Raw genomic sequence first — 15,713 nt, 5'->3', positions numbered from 1 at the left:
CTTCTTTTGGAGGGTTTGCAATTTATTAAGGTTTGTGGGGTATGTGTTGCACCAAACAATATTACAATAACTCAAATAGGGAAGAATCATAGAGCAATACAGGATGCGTAGGATATTAGGGGGTAAATATGAAGACAAACGAAAAATAATACCAAGGCTTTTGGAAATTTTGTTTTCAGTTACATTAATGTGTGTTTTCCACGTCAGGCCAGAGTCAAGATGGACACCTAAGAATTTTGCTGATTGAACAGAGGGGATGTTTATATTTTCAATGGTAATATTGTATAGTGATGGGTCAACATTTTTTAACTTCTGGGGAGTCCCAAACAGGATGAAGTTACATTTTTTATGGTTCATAGAAAGTTTATTAGCAGCAAAGTACTGGGACAACATCTCTAGGTGGGAGTTGGTAGTATAAAACAGAGTTTGGATTTCAGGGTGAGAATAAGTGACAGTTGTGTCGTCAGCGTATAGGTAAAAATCAAGTAATGGGGAAGAAAGATAGATATCGTTAATGTACAGAATAAATAAAAGGGGACCGAGTAAGGAGCCTTGGGGAACACCACAAGTTACATGATTGAAGTTAGATTTATTGTAGGCAATAAATTTAAAATTGTGAGTGATATTGTACTAATGAATGCTTATATGATACTGCGGAATTCTAAAGAGTACCAGGATATGGTGGATTTTTGGTTTACTTTTTCAATAATTTTAAACACCATTTGGTTATCGTATTTGTTCACAAGTATAATTAATAAATTCATTTTACAAACTTACCTCCACATAATAAATCATTTCCTGACCAAGTCCCATCAGCTTGGCATACACGCCTGACGTCACCAATCACATTTACATAACCCTCTAAACATTGAAAGTTACATACTTCCCCAGTTTTTTTCAAACTATTGCAGTACCCATTTGCGTTAACTGGTGCTTTTAAGCGTGGACAAAGTGTTTCTAAGATACAATACAGTCATATAAAGTCAAATAGACAGCAATTAACTTAGTTACAAATATAGGCCTAATATAAATCCTAAGTAATATTTCTCAAATATCTAATAATGTTTTTTTCATAGTTAAAATTATTCACTATTAAAATAAAAAGATAATGCTATTTACCGATACAAAAAAGATCTACAAAACCTTCCCATTCCCCGGAAGGCAAACAGGTGACGTTGGTTCTCGATAACGTCTGATAACCAGAATTGCATACTATCAAACATACTGAATTGGCCATTCTGTCACAACCACTTGTTCTTCCATTAGGTATCTCAACAGAACATCCTTATTAAAACAAATTGAAATATAAATATAAGTCATTACTGAATTACTGAACTGAATCAATATCAATTTCTACCATTTATTTTTACTTCCTTCACCTCTTGTCATATATATTACTAGCAATTATACCCGTCCAGGATGCATTATTTTTTTTCTAAAAGTTTTCAATTGTAGTTTCCCAGTACAAGTCTAGTAATTTCAAGATACTCAATTACTTGATCGACTGAACCCCAAAAAACTTTTTCAGTATACTAAGGTGATCACTTTGAACCCCATTACTGCCCAGCCCAGGCGACTCCCTCAGTAGAGTAGTAAATGTTCTAATAAAATTCCAATCATGTTGTATTTCATTACTCCCATCTTTCAAAACACCGTACTCGGTGATGTGCTAAAAAACTTCCCAGTACAAATTCCAGTCATGTTGAGTGAGTATCATGATGATACCCCATAATGTAGGCCTAGACGCCTACATTAACAAAATATTGTTATAGCCTATAGTAGATAAATTGGAAAGAATAAAATATTGTATCTTTCACTCTGTAATACTAATTCAAAACGATAAAACCAGTACATTGCACTGGTAACGACGATGGCCATTATTGGCAGAAAAATGTATTGAAGATTGGTAACAATGTTGAGCGTTTAGACTTGTATTTCAAGGCAAACATTACTACAGAGGATAAGAAATGAGCAACACTGTTAACAGTTATTTGCCCATCATATAAGCTCTTACGAAATGTGGTTACATCACAAAAACCCAAGGATAAAACATTCTGGACAGAATTGGAGTATTGAATAGAATTGGAGTATTGAATAGTTTCAGAAAAAAATTGTATAAGACATTCTCTAACAGCCCCATACCACCCATCATCAAATGGTCTTGCGGAATGTGTATTACGCAGAGTTAAAGAAGCAATGGATTTATCGAAAAAAAAGTCGAAAGATTTCTGTTTAATACCACGACTGAAAAAACACCATTGGAATTACTTAATAGCAGAAAATTAAAAAAACATGTTTTGATCAATTACACCCTTATCAAGCAGATTGTGTTATCACTCGAATTGAAAAACAGAAATCGTCATGCAGAAAAACGCACTTAAACATTCTACCTTATTAAAGCAACAACAAATATATAAAACATTTAAGGTACACAACGTGTATGCAGTTAATCGAAACGTCAAGGAACTCAACAGGTCATTTCCGTGTTGTACCGCAAACTTTATAACAACAATAATACTTTTACCTCTACGCAAAATACCGTCGTCTACACATGTCCGTGCTTTAGGTGTTGCCAAACAAAGCTTACCACACCCGCCATTGTTTTGAGTACAAGATGTTTCACCTAAAATTAAAATGAGAATGGCACAGTTTCTTTGTAATTCTACGGTTTCTATTTTTAAAATTTGGAAATCAATTTAAGTTAACACTTTCCCTATCACCTACTTTGCGACATGTAGTTTTTAATACAACGAAGAAAAAGCTATAAAAAACCCATTAAGCAACTTCCCAGTTTCCAGCACACGAGAATTATACAAAGCCAAACCGCTGAGCCTTCCAAAAACATCTTCCCCAACAGCAACTAGCTCATCGTCTACGACCTTGTTCATACGCATAAGTGTCTTCTTACTCCAGTCCGTAAAATATATGAAACTATCATCGACCACAATATCGAATGGATGAGCAGAATAATCAAGGTGCTTCATTAACGTGCGTTGAGAACCATCATACTTTACTCTCTCGATTCTGTTCATTTGCGCATCACACCAATATAGGAACTGATCTAGAAATTAAAGCAAAACACATTCTACTTAATCTGTCATGTTTCAGAGTGCCATCTTGTCAAAATATTATTGTTTAAATAGTAGGCTAGTCTAGTAAATGCTATATTTTTTTTCAGGCTGAGACTAATGTTTCTTTTTTAAAGGTTGTTCACTTATTGTGTTCACCAATAAAGCAGCTATAGCGAAAACGTTAAATAAGCAACTGTATAGTTTAAAGCCAAAATCAACATAATTACGTTTAGTTTCTAGTGCAATGCCATTGGGCCAGCCTATCGTTGTATCAATCAGAACACGTCTATTAGATCCATCCATCCAAGAGCTTTCAATTTTTGCTTCAGTTCCCCAATCTGTCCAGAATAACAAGCTGCAATTTATGAAATTAAAACGTCTCAATAACTGGGCTACATTAACACATCACAGCCAAAAATAAAATAGCACCACACGTGTATGCTATGCTTTCATTTGACATAGGCCTAATGTTTGATGCGCACACGAACAATATTGTTGAGTCTTTCTGAATACTTAAAAAAGTCATTTCACACTCGTTATGTGGAAATGTCCTGTTCCAGATATTTTTACTAATCGTACAGTATTTATGTCGGGGAAGAATCTGTTTACTACCATAATGTGCACAATTTTGTTTTGTTGTATAGTTGAACTATGTATTATTAATAATAATATGTCGATGAATCACTGTGGTATTGTCACGCTGTGTGAAACGTGACATAATAGTACTGATTTTCACTCGGTATTGCTTATTAGTGCTGGGTGTCACATGGGGGTCGATTCTGGGTCCTTTATTATTTATTTATTTATGAACAATCTTTCATTTATTTTAAATAATCTGATTCACTTTTTATTGCCGATGACGTAATGATTAACATTCTTCACGTCACGTCTTGGGCAAAAGCTCTTCCCAATGTCGGAAATGAAAATGTATGTCTATTACCTTTTCTATTGTTTTCTGCTATAATGTAAATATGCAATATCTTGAGTTAATATCTTTTCATAAACAGTTGGATATTTATATTATAAATGTAACAATTACGTAATTGTTGTATCTGGGTTAATTTGCATAAATGCCAGACCAGGCGACGTATAATAGAATCTCACTGGCTAGTGTGGCTAGTTGAGATGATGCCAGCGTATAGACCGGAGGTCTTAGTTATTAGTATAAAGAAGTTACACTATATGGAGAAGTAGACAATAAAATATCTCGATGTTGCATGATACAAGCCTTCCGTGTTCTTTATTACGTATTAATCTCAACTCAAAGAAGTGGCCAGTGAGGCCGCAGTTACAATAGACAATACATTAAATTTCAGTAACCATGCTAAGTATGTTGTTTTTAAAGCTAGTAGGATGCTGGGCATGATTTATGATTTGATGGGACTCGGAACCACGACCGCCAGAACACTAACTTGGCTTTCATACCTCTGGACCACAGAGATTGCGCTGATGGATTGGGGTTAGATTCAAGCAGAAGTTACTGAGCCAACAGGATTGTTAATAACTACATGCACCAAAATTAAACCTCGGTCCTTAGCTAGCCCAAAAGTACAAACAGATTAAATTGGAAACGTCAAATATAACAGTTTTTTCAACATGTAGGCTAAAATTGTGAATCCTTCTACATCGGTTGTTTAGGACTAAACATTATTCAGATTGTCCTCCTGGGCTAACTTTAAAATCATATATTAATTTAGTCCTACCCTCTTATTGGATCTACGTCAATGGCTCTTGGCTTCTCTATGTTTGAGCTAATCAGTATCGTCTTACTGCTACCATCTAATCCAGAAACGTAGATGGCACCGTTGGCACCATCAGACCAAAACAATAATCGGTGAATATGGTCAACTGCCAGTCCGTCAGGTACTATAAGTATTATATAAGGAAAGTTAATTGTTACATTTCCAATAATAATTTTCTAATTTCATTTTCATATAAAACATATTCAAACCAAATGTGTTGACCATGTGAATGTTATTTAATTTCTGGAGGAAATGGTATATCTTGACGGATACGGTAATAATACAAAAGCACATAATAGACGGTATATAGCTACAGATGTGTCTGTAGAAATTACTACTAATGTACCTCCAACGACATAAAAAATGAAGATATTAGGCCTATGAATAGTTATTATGTAGTTTAATAAAGTTAATCACTTTCGTAAAAAACGGAGGAAAATAAAGTTTTCAAAAGGCAGGCTAAAACGTTTAACTTAACCAAAAACCCGTTGACAGGCAGACTGTTGAGATTTTGTAAGACACAGCATATTACTGTTATTTACTTTAACTTGTTATTTTTTTACCGTAGCAGTAATAGTACAGAATTACAGCCAAATTCATTTGGCCTTTCGTACTTATCTGACCGCTGTTAGTGAGATTGTTTTGTGTGATATTTATTTCATTGCAGTAAAAACTAGTGAGGACAGTTCAGGGGCGGATCTATACATTTTTAGGATGGAGGGGGCCTTTCGAGCAAAGTGGGCAAAGCCCCATAGAAGCTGAGTAGTTTAGAGTAGTTTAGGTCATTCGATTCACTTTACGGGCACATAAATCTTGTTTGGTATAAATTTTAACTACTAATTTGATGCGAGACTAAACAAAATATGATTTACAATGTAGGTTATATCTATTTGTTCTATTTTCTTCACCGAAAAGCAAGAAAATAATGTATTTTGTAGCCGCTTTGTTTTTTTTTTGGTTCTAACTCCATGTTTGTAAACTAGTAAGGTATACGCGGGCATCATTCACCAATAACATACTGATATTGCAATTTGTTTATACCTTGTTAAGGGAGGGGAGGGGATTTCCCCCGTTCTCCCTTTATCCGCCGCTGCATTTACTCAAATTATCTATAGACAATTATTGCAAATGTGATTAGGCCTACCGTATACATCAGGATGAATAATTTCAAATTTTCTGCCATCAAGTAATGATCTCTTGATAAGATGCGCATTGACGTCACTCACGTACACGTAGCGATCGACTGGATCAAAGCCAACTGCAATTGGATTTTCCAATGGACCTATGTATAGTGCTGTGTGGGCATAATCCCTACTATTAGCCTCTTGTAAATCAATTTGGTAGGTAGTTTTACGCCCTGTGTCTACCGCCAGTATAAAGTTGTCCTCAACAATAGCTTACAAAGTACCAACAATAAAAATGTTAACTATGAATAGGTCTACACATATAAGAACACATTTACTTTATTATTTTACATATATTTGTTGTGCATTGTATTCGAAACTCATGTAATACAAACTGAATTACTATAATTGTAAAGAAGCTATATTATTAATGAAAAACGACTCGTTTAATAATAAGCAGTTTAGATTTCATCTTTATTGAACGACGGATGGAATCTGATGAAAGCTGCCTCAATATTCTGGATTATGCAAACATTAATACACTTTACCAATTCGAACTAAAATAAGCGCTACATATCAATTGGCTCAAACCCTCGTCAAAACAAACACAATTGTTATTTATTCCAAAGTTGTTTTGATACGATTATTGTGAATAGAAGTCAGATTATCCTAGAACAATTACATCACTGTACTCATGGAAGAAATATATCCTCCATGCTGTATTTAAATACCGGTGTAAAAAGAAACGCACCATATATACACTGATGATTAAGTAAGTATACAAATCTTATGAACTGTAACTACATTTACAAGTTAAATAATACGATTTTATGTAATATGAGATAATATGAATGTGAATAAAAGTGGTGTTTGCGCCACAAAAGAGAAAAAAAAGTATACAAATCTACAATCATCCATCATCATTCAATATTGATGAGATTTACTATTACATTCTTAAAAATTTACTATTACATTCTTTAAAATATAGATTCCACGAAAGACAGAGAAAAAAAGATGAGATTTAAACTGTTTAAAGGAGTCGTTATATTCATTGTTTCAATACTTCTCACACTCAAAAGCTATATTAAATTTATGTCCCTGTAAAAATACAACATCCATATTACCTGACAAGTAACTACGCATCTCCACATTAAACAATTGGAAAATTACTCGGCTACTTACTGCTGTTGCATTTTCCATTTCCTTCTGCAATAAACCCCATAGAACACTCGCAAGTAAAATTCTCTTCGCTCTCTGGAAGGCAGATTTGCTCACAGCCAGTGTTATTCATACATGGACCTGGAAATCATAATAGATTTAGAAAAAGTAGTTCATATTGAGCCGTGAAATGTGCAAAAAGTCACATTTGTGGAAAGAACCACATTTATGCAAACATGTTGCCTTTAAATGTGCAAATCTGTAAAATTATTATTACTAAAATATAATTCTAAATAGTCAGGGTTTTTCTAACAATATTTTGAAAATAGAGCATTACATATTTAATTGTAGTACAGGCTGAACTAATCTGTCTTGAAAAACCACAATCGTGTCCGGCGATGCAGGACTGACACGTGGTCGCTGCTTGCTGGAGAGAAGGAGAGTTCCATACCGTATCCGGATATTCACCCCCCTGGACATTTACCCCCGGAAAACTACCCCCCGGACAACCACCACCTGGACAACTACCCCCTTAGGACAACTACCCCCCGGATAACTACCCCCCGGACAAATACCCCCGGTCAACTACCCCCTTAGGACAACAACCCCCTTAGGACAACTAACCCCTGGACAACTACCCCCGGACAATTACCCCCTAGGAACAATTACCCCCTGACAATTACCCCCGGACAATTACCCCCCCCCCGGGTAATTACCCCGCGGACAACTACCTCTGACACAATACTCTCCGTAGGACAACTACCTCCTGAACTTGGACAATACTCCGAGGGCAAATAATCTTTTAGGACAACTACCTCCGTAGGACAACTAACCCCTGGACAACTACCCCCTGGACAATTACCCCCTGGACAATTACCCCCCTAGGAACAATTAACCCCTGACAATTACCCCCGGACAATTACCCCCCCCCCCCCCGGGTAATTACCCCGCGGACAACTACCTCTGACACAATACTCCCCGTAGGACAACTACCTCCTGAACTTGGACAATACTCCGAGGGCAAATAATCTTTTAGGACAACTACCTCCGTAGGACAACTAACCCCTGGACAACTACCCCCTGGACAATTACCCCCTGGACAATTACCCCCCTAGGAACAATTAACCCCTGACAATTACCCCCGGACAATTCCCCCCCCCCCTCCCGGGTAATTACCCTGCGGACAACTACCTCCTGGACCTGGACAATACTCCGAGGGCAAATAATCTTTTAGGACAACTACCTCCGTAGGACAACTAACCCCTGGACAACTACCACCCAGACAACTATCCCTTTAGAACAACTACCCCCGGACGGACAACTACCACCCAGACCATTCAACAACCTGACTCTGCACCAGTGTATAATAGGAATTAATAACTATATTTTAATTACTATTCATTATTGTAAACAAAAGTACAAGATTGAACATAAATATAGTCCTAAGGGAGGGGGTAGTTGTCCGGGGGTAGTTGACCGGAGGGTAGTTGACTGGAAGATAGTTACCCGGAGGTAGTTATCCTAAGGGGGTAGTTGTCCTAAGGGGTAGTTGACCGGGGGTAGTTACCCGGGGGGTAGTTACCCGGGGGGTAGTTACCCGGGGGTAGTTATTCTAAGGGGTAGTTGTCCTAAGGGGGTAGTTGTCCTAAGGGGGTAGTTGTCCGGGGGGTAGTTGTCCGGGGGGTTGTTATCCTAAGTGGGTAGTTGTCCTAAGGGGGTAGTTGTCCGGGGAGTAGTTGTTCGGAGGGTAGTTGTCCGGGTGGTAAACATCGGGGAGGGGGGGGGGGGGGTAACTGTCTAGGGAGTAGGTGTCCTAGAACCTTCCATACCATTGCAATCCTTTGTTTATTGTTTGCACAGAATTGAAGGCAACATGTTTTCGCAAATGTGGTTATTTTTGCACATTTCACGGCTCAACAGTTCACCATAGCTACGTAATAATACAGATTATTAGGCCTATGTTGTTGTAAAATATTATGTAAAGCCTGTTTTAAACTTTAGGCGATTTATTATCGCGATCCTCGAAAGTGTCCGCATGCGTATTCCTAATCTTACCAATTCCCGACGAATTCCTTGAGTATTTTTATTTCAACAAATCTAGTATTTCAAAGCTTCTACTTTTTTGGCGTAGCGAAAAAAAATCAGAGACCACATAAAATAAGATGTCACTCCTCGTGAAAAATAATAAAAGGGTTAGCGGGAGTCTCTGATTAATCAAAACGATATCCTGCTATTTATTATTTAGTTGAATTCAGGGTTTGAGAATCTCTCTCTAAAAGTGGTGATATTGAACACAACTTACTGATTCCGCTGGGTTGACGAGTAAAATCCAACGTCAGAATTCCATAGACTTGTCCAGAAGTTTGTAAAGAATGCAAAAACTCTGTAGTTTCTCGGTTTAACACATGCAGACTGCCATTGACGTTTTCAGTCAACAATAAGAAATCCTTTCAGAAAAACGTTGATTAATATAATATTGTTAAATCGATTGTTATACAATATACAGTACAGTGTACAGTATTTTCTATAATGTACAACTTATTTCTGTGATCAATCGACATCCATTTTATATGTATGTGATCTTGCGTTTGTAATTAAAACTGTGCTTAATCAGTGTTGACTACCACTTGGTAAAAAGACTGGCATTTGTTGTTAGATAGTACGGTACTCAATTAATAAAATTCTATTTAAAGCCTATTTTCCACTAGGTGAATTATTGTCGCGCGAATCAAAAGCCTAATGAAACATGTCTTGCATAACCAATCAGGGCTCACGAAAAAAGTTAACTCGTTCATGAGAGCTTATTCAAAGCAATACAAAAATCTTGGTTTACAGGGAATGTGGAAAACATTGTATACAATTACGCCACCATAATTGAACAGATTGATGGAAATGAAACATTTATAAATTAAAGCTGTGCTTCGTAAGTTTGGAAGACCATGCCAATTTTCTCTGAAAAAATCTTGGTTTACAGGGAATGTGGAAAACATTGTATAAAATTACGCCACCATAATTGAACAGCTTGATGGAAATGAAACATTTATAAATTAAAGCTGTGCTTCGTGAGTTTGGAAGACGATGCCAATTTTCTCTGAAAAAAATCTTGGTTTACAGGGAATGTGGAAAACATTGTATACAATTACGCCACCATAATTGAACAGCTTGATGGAAATAAAACATTTATAAATTAAAACTGTGCTTCGTGAGTTTGGAAGACGATGCCAATAGGAACTACATGTAGGCCTATCTGATTCGTTTATGTAGTGAAGTTATTACCTGAAAAATGTCCATGTCAAAATAGATTGCTTTCTTGTTTACGTATAAAACATTTCTTGAATTTCCATCATAATCAACCGATTCAATAGTACCAGAATTAGCAAAGTATAATCTTGAAGCAAAAATATATTTGTGTTACTCATAATGTAAATATTATGAAAATAACAGAAACATTAATGGGTCTAAACATAGAGAAAAAACAAAAAAACATAGAGATAATAAGCGTATGAAACTGAGAAAAACAAAACATATAAATAATAATTGGAACGTAATATCTAGTTTTAGTTTTGTCTCATGACCTAGATTATCGTGGATGATGATGAGTAGCAGATGAGATACACAGGCATAAGCCATATCCCAACGGTGCCTATATCTCCTTTCCGATCTGGTGGGTTTTTTGCTGGATGGCAATCGTTGGTTCGCCTGAACCAACGTCCTTGTCCAACCACCTTTCACACTACATTATACAGAAGTTAATGTGGGTACCGGCTTAGTCGCCTGTGTGACAGTGGCTGAGTTGACTAGTAGGCTACACCAGGGTAACCATTAATCGTATCCAAAGTGTACCAGGAATATACGGTAATATAATTGGTAATATACTGTAAATGACACTTTAAAAAGATATTTACATTTGTGATCGATTATGGAGGATGGGATAATGTGCCCCTCGATGGATATGGTAATTAAACCTACTGACGATGTATTTATAACGGTAAATACACGTTCGTTCATTGTTGGTATACCGGTAGATCAGTGTTTATTCATGCCTTTTATTTAAATAAAGTACTTAAGTAATTACCGAAGTACGTCAAATGTGTATGCCTATAAAACTGGATGTCAACGGAATAGGAGTAGCCTATAGAAGGCAAATGATGACTTGATTCTGAACCCATAATTGTTCTATTGTACCTTTATAAAGTTAATTCTATAAAGATTATCTGACCTTTTTAAATTGAAATCAAGAGTCATTCCACTTGCTTGACTTAGATCGGAGACAATTATTGTTCTGTTGCTTCCATCAAGTCTAGCACGTTCGATGTGTGTAGAAGACCCACGTTCTATCCAAAACATATATCTACCAATTACAGAATGAGTATTTTAGTATAATCATGATCGCTAAAATGAAGAAAAAAAACCGTTATTTAAAATGGTTTAATGATTATCAAAATAGTTTCAACAATTACCGGTGGATTGGATCAACTTCAATACTTGTTGGCTGCACAATGTCTGTATCTATTAGAACATGGCGGTATTGTCCATCATATGATGATACCATAATATGGTTATTACTATAATCTGTCCAATATAATGATTTAGAAAGGTAGTCGATGGCAATACCTAAAAAAAAAGGAATTGCAATATGGGGAAGTAAATAATTGTTATTCAGAATAAAATCTAACCTGACTTATAAAGTAGGTGAACATACCTCGCACTGATCCCAAATTTGAAGAAACCATTCTTCTTCGTTTTCCTCCTACCTTTAAATCGAAACTGAATATTGATTTAACATTTTCATCCGAAAAGAATAAAATGCGTCGTGTAACGTCTGCTTCTAAGGCAATGATTTTATGTTGGTTGTTCAGTAATTGGTCAATAGAGGTACGTTCTTTTGGAAAGAGAATGTGTGGAAAGTTGTTCATTTTTCGAATGGAGGTCCCATATGAGTACAACAAAGCTGGTGTCGGGAGGAAGAATCCATCTAAAAAATCAACGGTAATCAGCATTATTCAATAATTTTAAAACTCGAAATACAAACATAAAATGCAAATGAAGACTATTGGGATCAACGCCTTAGAACGGACCCGTAATATTATTAGGGAGTTTTCGCAACCTGACGATTACGATAACGAAAACGGATACGTCACACATTCTGAAACTTTTGAGCTGATCCCCATTTCATATCCGTAAAGTGTATTCGTGTTAAATAGGCTAGAATTAGGAGTCCATTCAGTTACCTGGAATACAAATTAGACTGGAACAGGCAACAAAAGTAGATGTATCAATATTTCAAAGATTGCATACTACGTGTACTCACAGCAGTACTGGTTCAGCATTATTGGCTCTACACGCATTTACAGGGTGTGATAGTGCCTTCAAAGGAATTGGTAATATATATAACTCATTCAAAAATACCTAATTTTCAGAGGGCATTTGCCAAGCTTGGAGACAACTGGGATGTTGACAAAGAATTTGTTGATGAACTTGAATATTTTACCTGTGCTATATATGGAAAACCAATATTTAGGAGTGTAAATGAGATGAGGTATTCTCGAAAAGAGAAATGCGGATTGGATGGAGGTTTGTTAAATCCATCAAAATGTTGATATTTCAACATTGCCCCCATGTAAAAACTGTTTAAAGGAACACATAAAGAGAGCCAACTATCAAGTGGCAATATGGAAAAGCGCTAACATAGCAAAACCTATAATTCTATCACCAACAAATAATCTAGGTGGACTGCAACAGAAAATGGATCAGAGCCACAATGGACATCTAACTAATTTTACCACAAAACATATTATATTGATATTCTTGATAAACCTGATGATCCAAAATTCCAGGAAGATGAAGAGAGTGGTTCAGATAAAGATTAATTTAGGTATTTTAATTATACATTAACATGTTTGTAGATACAGTACCTAATTTTTTTTAATGTGACCTTTTGACCTAATGTGACGTCATTGATTATCCTAAATAATATCTATTTGTAAAGATTTGATCAAGGAAAAGTATACTTTTTATCGCTATTGCTATTAACCCCTACCCCAAAAATGTAGGGAAAATAATGAAACTGATTGTTTTATTAAGTTGTGTACTTATTTATAGCTATATACATGTACTTAAACATAATTATATGAATCAGAATTTATATACCTATCATATATGAATCATTTTAGCCAATTTGTAGACAAAAATGTTGGCATATTTAAAAGATGTAGTATAATTGACATGTTTGTAGATACCAGAATTTTTCCATTTAAAAACAATTGTGACCTTCTGACCCTTTGTAATGTCATTAATTATTTTAATTACCACATATATCAACTTGTAGAGCAAACAAAATTCTATACATTGATAAATCGTTTTTAAAAATCCGTTGAAAAACCATCTAGGGAATGAGGATATTTGGTGTTAACATCTATTTTTTAGTTCACCGGATATATAGGTACATACAATACCAAAAATGTAGGGAATGGGGGGTGGGGTGCAGGCGGAACCCTCCCAGCCCATGGACTAGTAGGCCCTATTATCATGACCGTGCCATGTATATTGATAATCACCACTCAAAGCATAGAAATGCATATTTACTTCTTTTAATTTGTTTTTAAGGTTCGTGGTACACACGTTTAATTAATTCTTGATTTGAGAAACTTCCTGTTTGTTATCTATTTTACAAATTCGTAGTTTAACAGTTACCCTAGTTGTCCTGGATTGTTGTAGTAGTTGTCCTGGATTGTTGTAGTAGTTGTCCTTTACCAACTTTTAAATATGCCGTGACCATGTTTCGAATACAATTAAATTTTTTTTAATTATATCTTTTTTTTATTCATATTTTTTATAGAAATTATTTTAATTTGTGTTCATTTAATTTATTATAGGAGCCATTATTGGAATCATTAGTTTGTGAATGTCTATCAATCGCGTTGCACCGAACAACATCTATATTTGATTTATTTGATTGCCTTGGTTATCTTATGAATTTAACTTTAATTAAATAAATAATTTAATACGTACCAGGCTGACACACACCATCAGACGAAAGAGAATATGAATCTTTACATAAGCATCTGTAGCCATTATTATCAGCACTAGTACAAACATGCGAACACGGATTACTTAAACAAGGAGCTAAAATGATGAAAAGTAAATAGAAGCAGCATTTTACAAGTTATTAATCATATATGATTATATAACCTTTTATTAATCTTTTCGGAAATTCATTGCTCGTTTTACAAACATATAAAAATATGTAACAATACAAAATGTAAACAATTACAAAACGCCAAAAACATGAGTAAAAAATTAACAATAAACTTATTGAAAACCACTAGTTACGTTTAAAATGTTTATTAAAAAGTTAAATGACTTGTGGAAGGAAGGAGAGAAGGTACCGGTTGGTGCAGAATACAGAATACAGAATACAGAATACAGAAATTTATTGGTCCAAAAGGAAAATCGTTTCATTAACAAGCTCTCAAACAAGAGGTCGGTGTCCAGAAGCGACCCGCTTCGGACTAAGTAGTGGGAGTTAAGTATTGTAAAGAGGGTGGCCGGTGTCATTCAAAATAGATTGAAATATTCTGGATTTGTTACTATTATAAACCTCGGACAACGACCCCTGGCAACAACCAACTGTCCGCTCAACCTTCTTAACAACATCGTTAATTCTGTCAGTTGTATTTGTATTCCCGGCCCAACCAGAAATACAGTATTTCCAGGTTCGACATATGACTTTAATATAAAAGATAGTAATGATTTTAACATCAACATTGAAAGAATCAATTTCCAGAAAGTAAAGAATTAACCCTTTACCTGATACAATATGGTCACACCGTGTCAGTTGATCATTAAAAGTAACACCTAGATATTTAAATTTATTAACTTGTTCATCTGTATCATCTATTATAATAGGACAGTGGACACTTTTTTTCGGAAATAGACGATGATCTCTTTTGTATTGTTGACATTTAAGATAACTATTTATTTATTTACAAATGCATTAATTTCACGAGAGTAGGGAGATATATCATTATCTCCATTAAGTAAACCTAGGTGAAGTAAAAAGGTAATGATGAAAATGATAAACAAATTTTCCCTACATGTCTGTTCTACTTGACCATTGTTTCCATATATTGTAATTCCATAAGGGGGTGAATCCAAGTCCATGTTAAAGTAAGCCTCTTCAGTTGTTTTATTAATAGACCATATAATGCTGCTCCTCCTATCAGTTATATAAACGTAATTCTAAACGAGAAGAAAAATATTTATAATATAATATATATAAATTTACGTAAGGGCAAAATTCGGTAAATCGCGCGTTATTTCTAGAATGTTTACTCGATGGTATATAAAGTTGGTTTGTACTTTCGATACTGATTTTAACCACCTGATGTTAACCCTATTTACTAATTAAATTGAGTTCGATAATTAGTTATTGACAAGTAAAACGAATTTAGGTTCAACGATTTGCCCCAAAAAGGGGTGTTTCGTGGTATACACTGTCTAATGCATGTCCATCTTGAAAAATACCCGCATACAATAATACGAGGATGCTTCGCATTTTCCTATCTCCTCCTACGATAATTGTTTTTAATAGCTGAAAACCGGTTGAACAGTTTGAG

The 15,713-nt window shown here is 35.3% G+C and overlaps 1 protein-coding gene across 1 annotated transcript in view; it reads right to left on the bottom strand.

Annotated features, from left to right (window-relative positions):
* Positions 1-15,713, bottom strand: part of LOC140057718 (uncharacterized) — a 29,270-nt gene that overhangs the window by 4,259 nt on the left and 9,298 nt on the right. Inside the window, exons 5-19 of the mRNA XM_072103438.1 lie at positions 15,192-15,336; positions 14,107-14,220; positions 11,798-12,070; positions 11,556-11,709; positions 11,315-11,446; positions 10,372-10,483; positions 9,398-9,542; positions 7,120-7,236; positions 5,958-6,209; positions 4,775-4,937; positions 3,299-3,426; positions 2,790-3,061; positions 2,525-2,624; positions 1,120-1,284; positions 778-957 (exon numbers count right to left, since the gene is read on the bottom strand). Coding sequence (XP_071959539.1) covers positions 778-957; positions 1,120-1,284; positions 2,525-2,624; positions 2,790-3,061; positions 3,299-3,426; positions 4,775-4,937; positions 5,958-6,209; positions 7,120-7,236; positions 9,398-9,542; positions 10,372-10,483; positions 11,315-11,446; positions 11,556-11,709; positions 11,798-12,070; positions 14,107-14,220; positions 15,192-15,336 — 2,452 coding nt within the window. The remainder of the gene's footprint in view (positions 1-777; positions 958-1,119; positions 1,285-2,524; positions 2,625-2,789; positions 3,062-3,298; positions 3,427-4,774; positions 4,938-5,957; positions 6,210-7,119; positions 7,237-9,397; positions 9,543-10,371; positions 10,484-11,314; positions 11,447-11,555; positions 11,710-11,797; positions 12,071-14,106; positions 14,221-15,191; positions 15,337-15,713) is intronic.

The sequence above is a fragment of the Antedon mediterranea genome, chromosome 8 (genome assembly GCF_964355755.1).
Source record: "Antedon mediterranea chromosome 8, ecAntMedi1.1, whole genome shotgun sequence".
Classification (NCBI taxonomy): domain Eukaryota; kingdom Metazoa; phylum Echinodermata; class Crinoidea; order Comatulida; family Antedonidae; genus Antedon; species Antedon mediterranea.
This window is presented reverse-complemented; position numbering and strand designations above follow the sequence as displayed.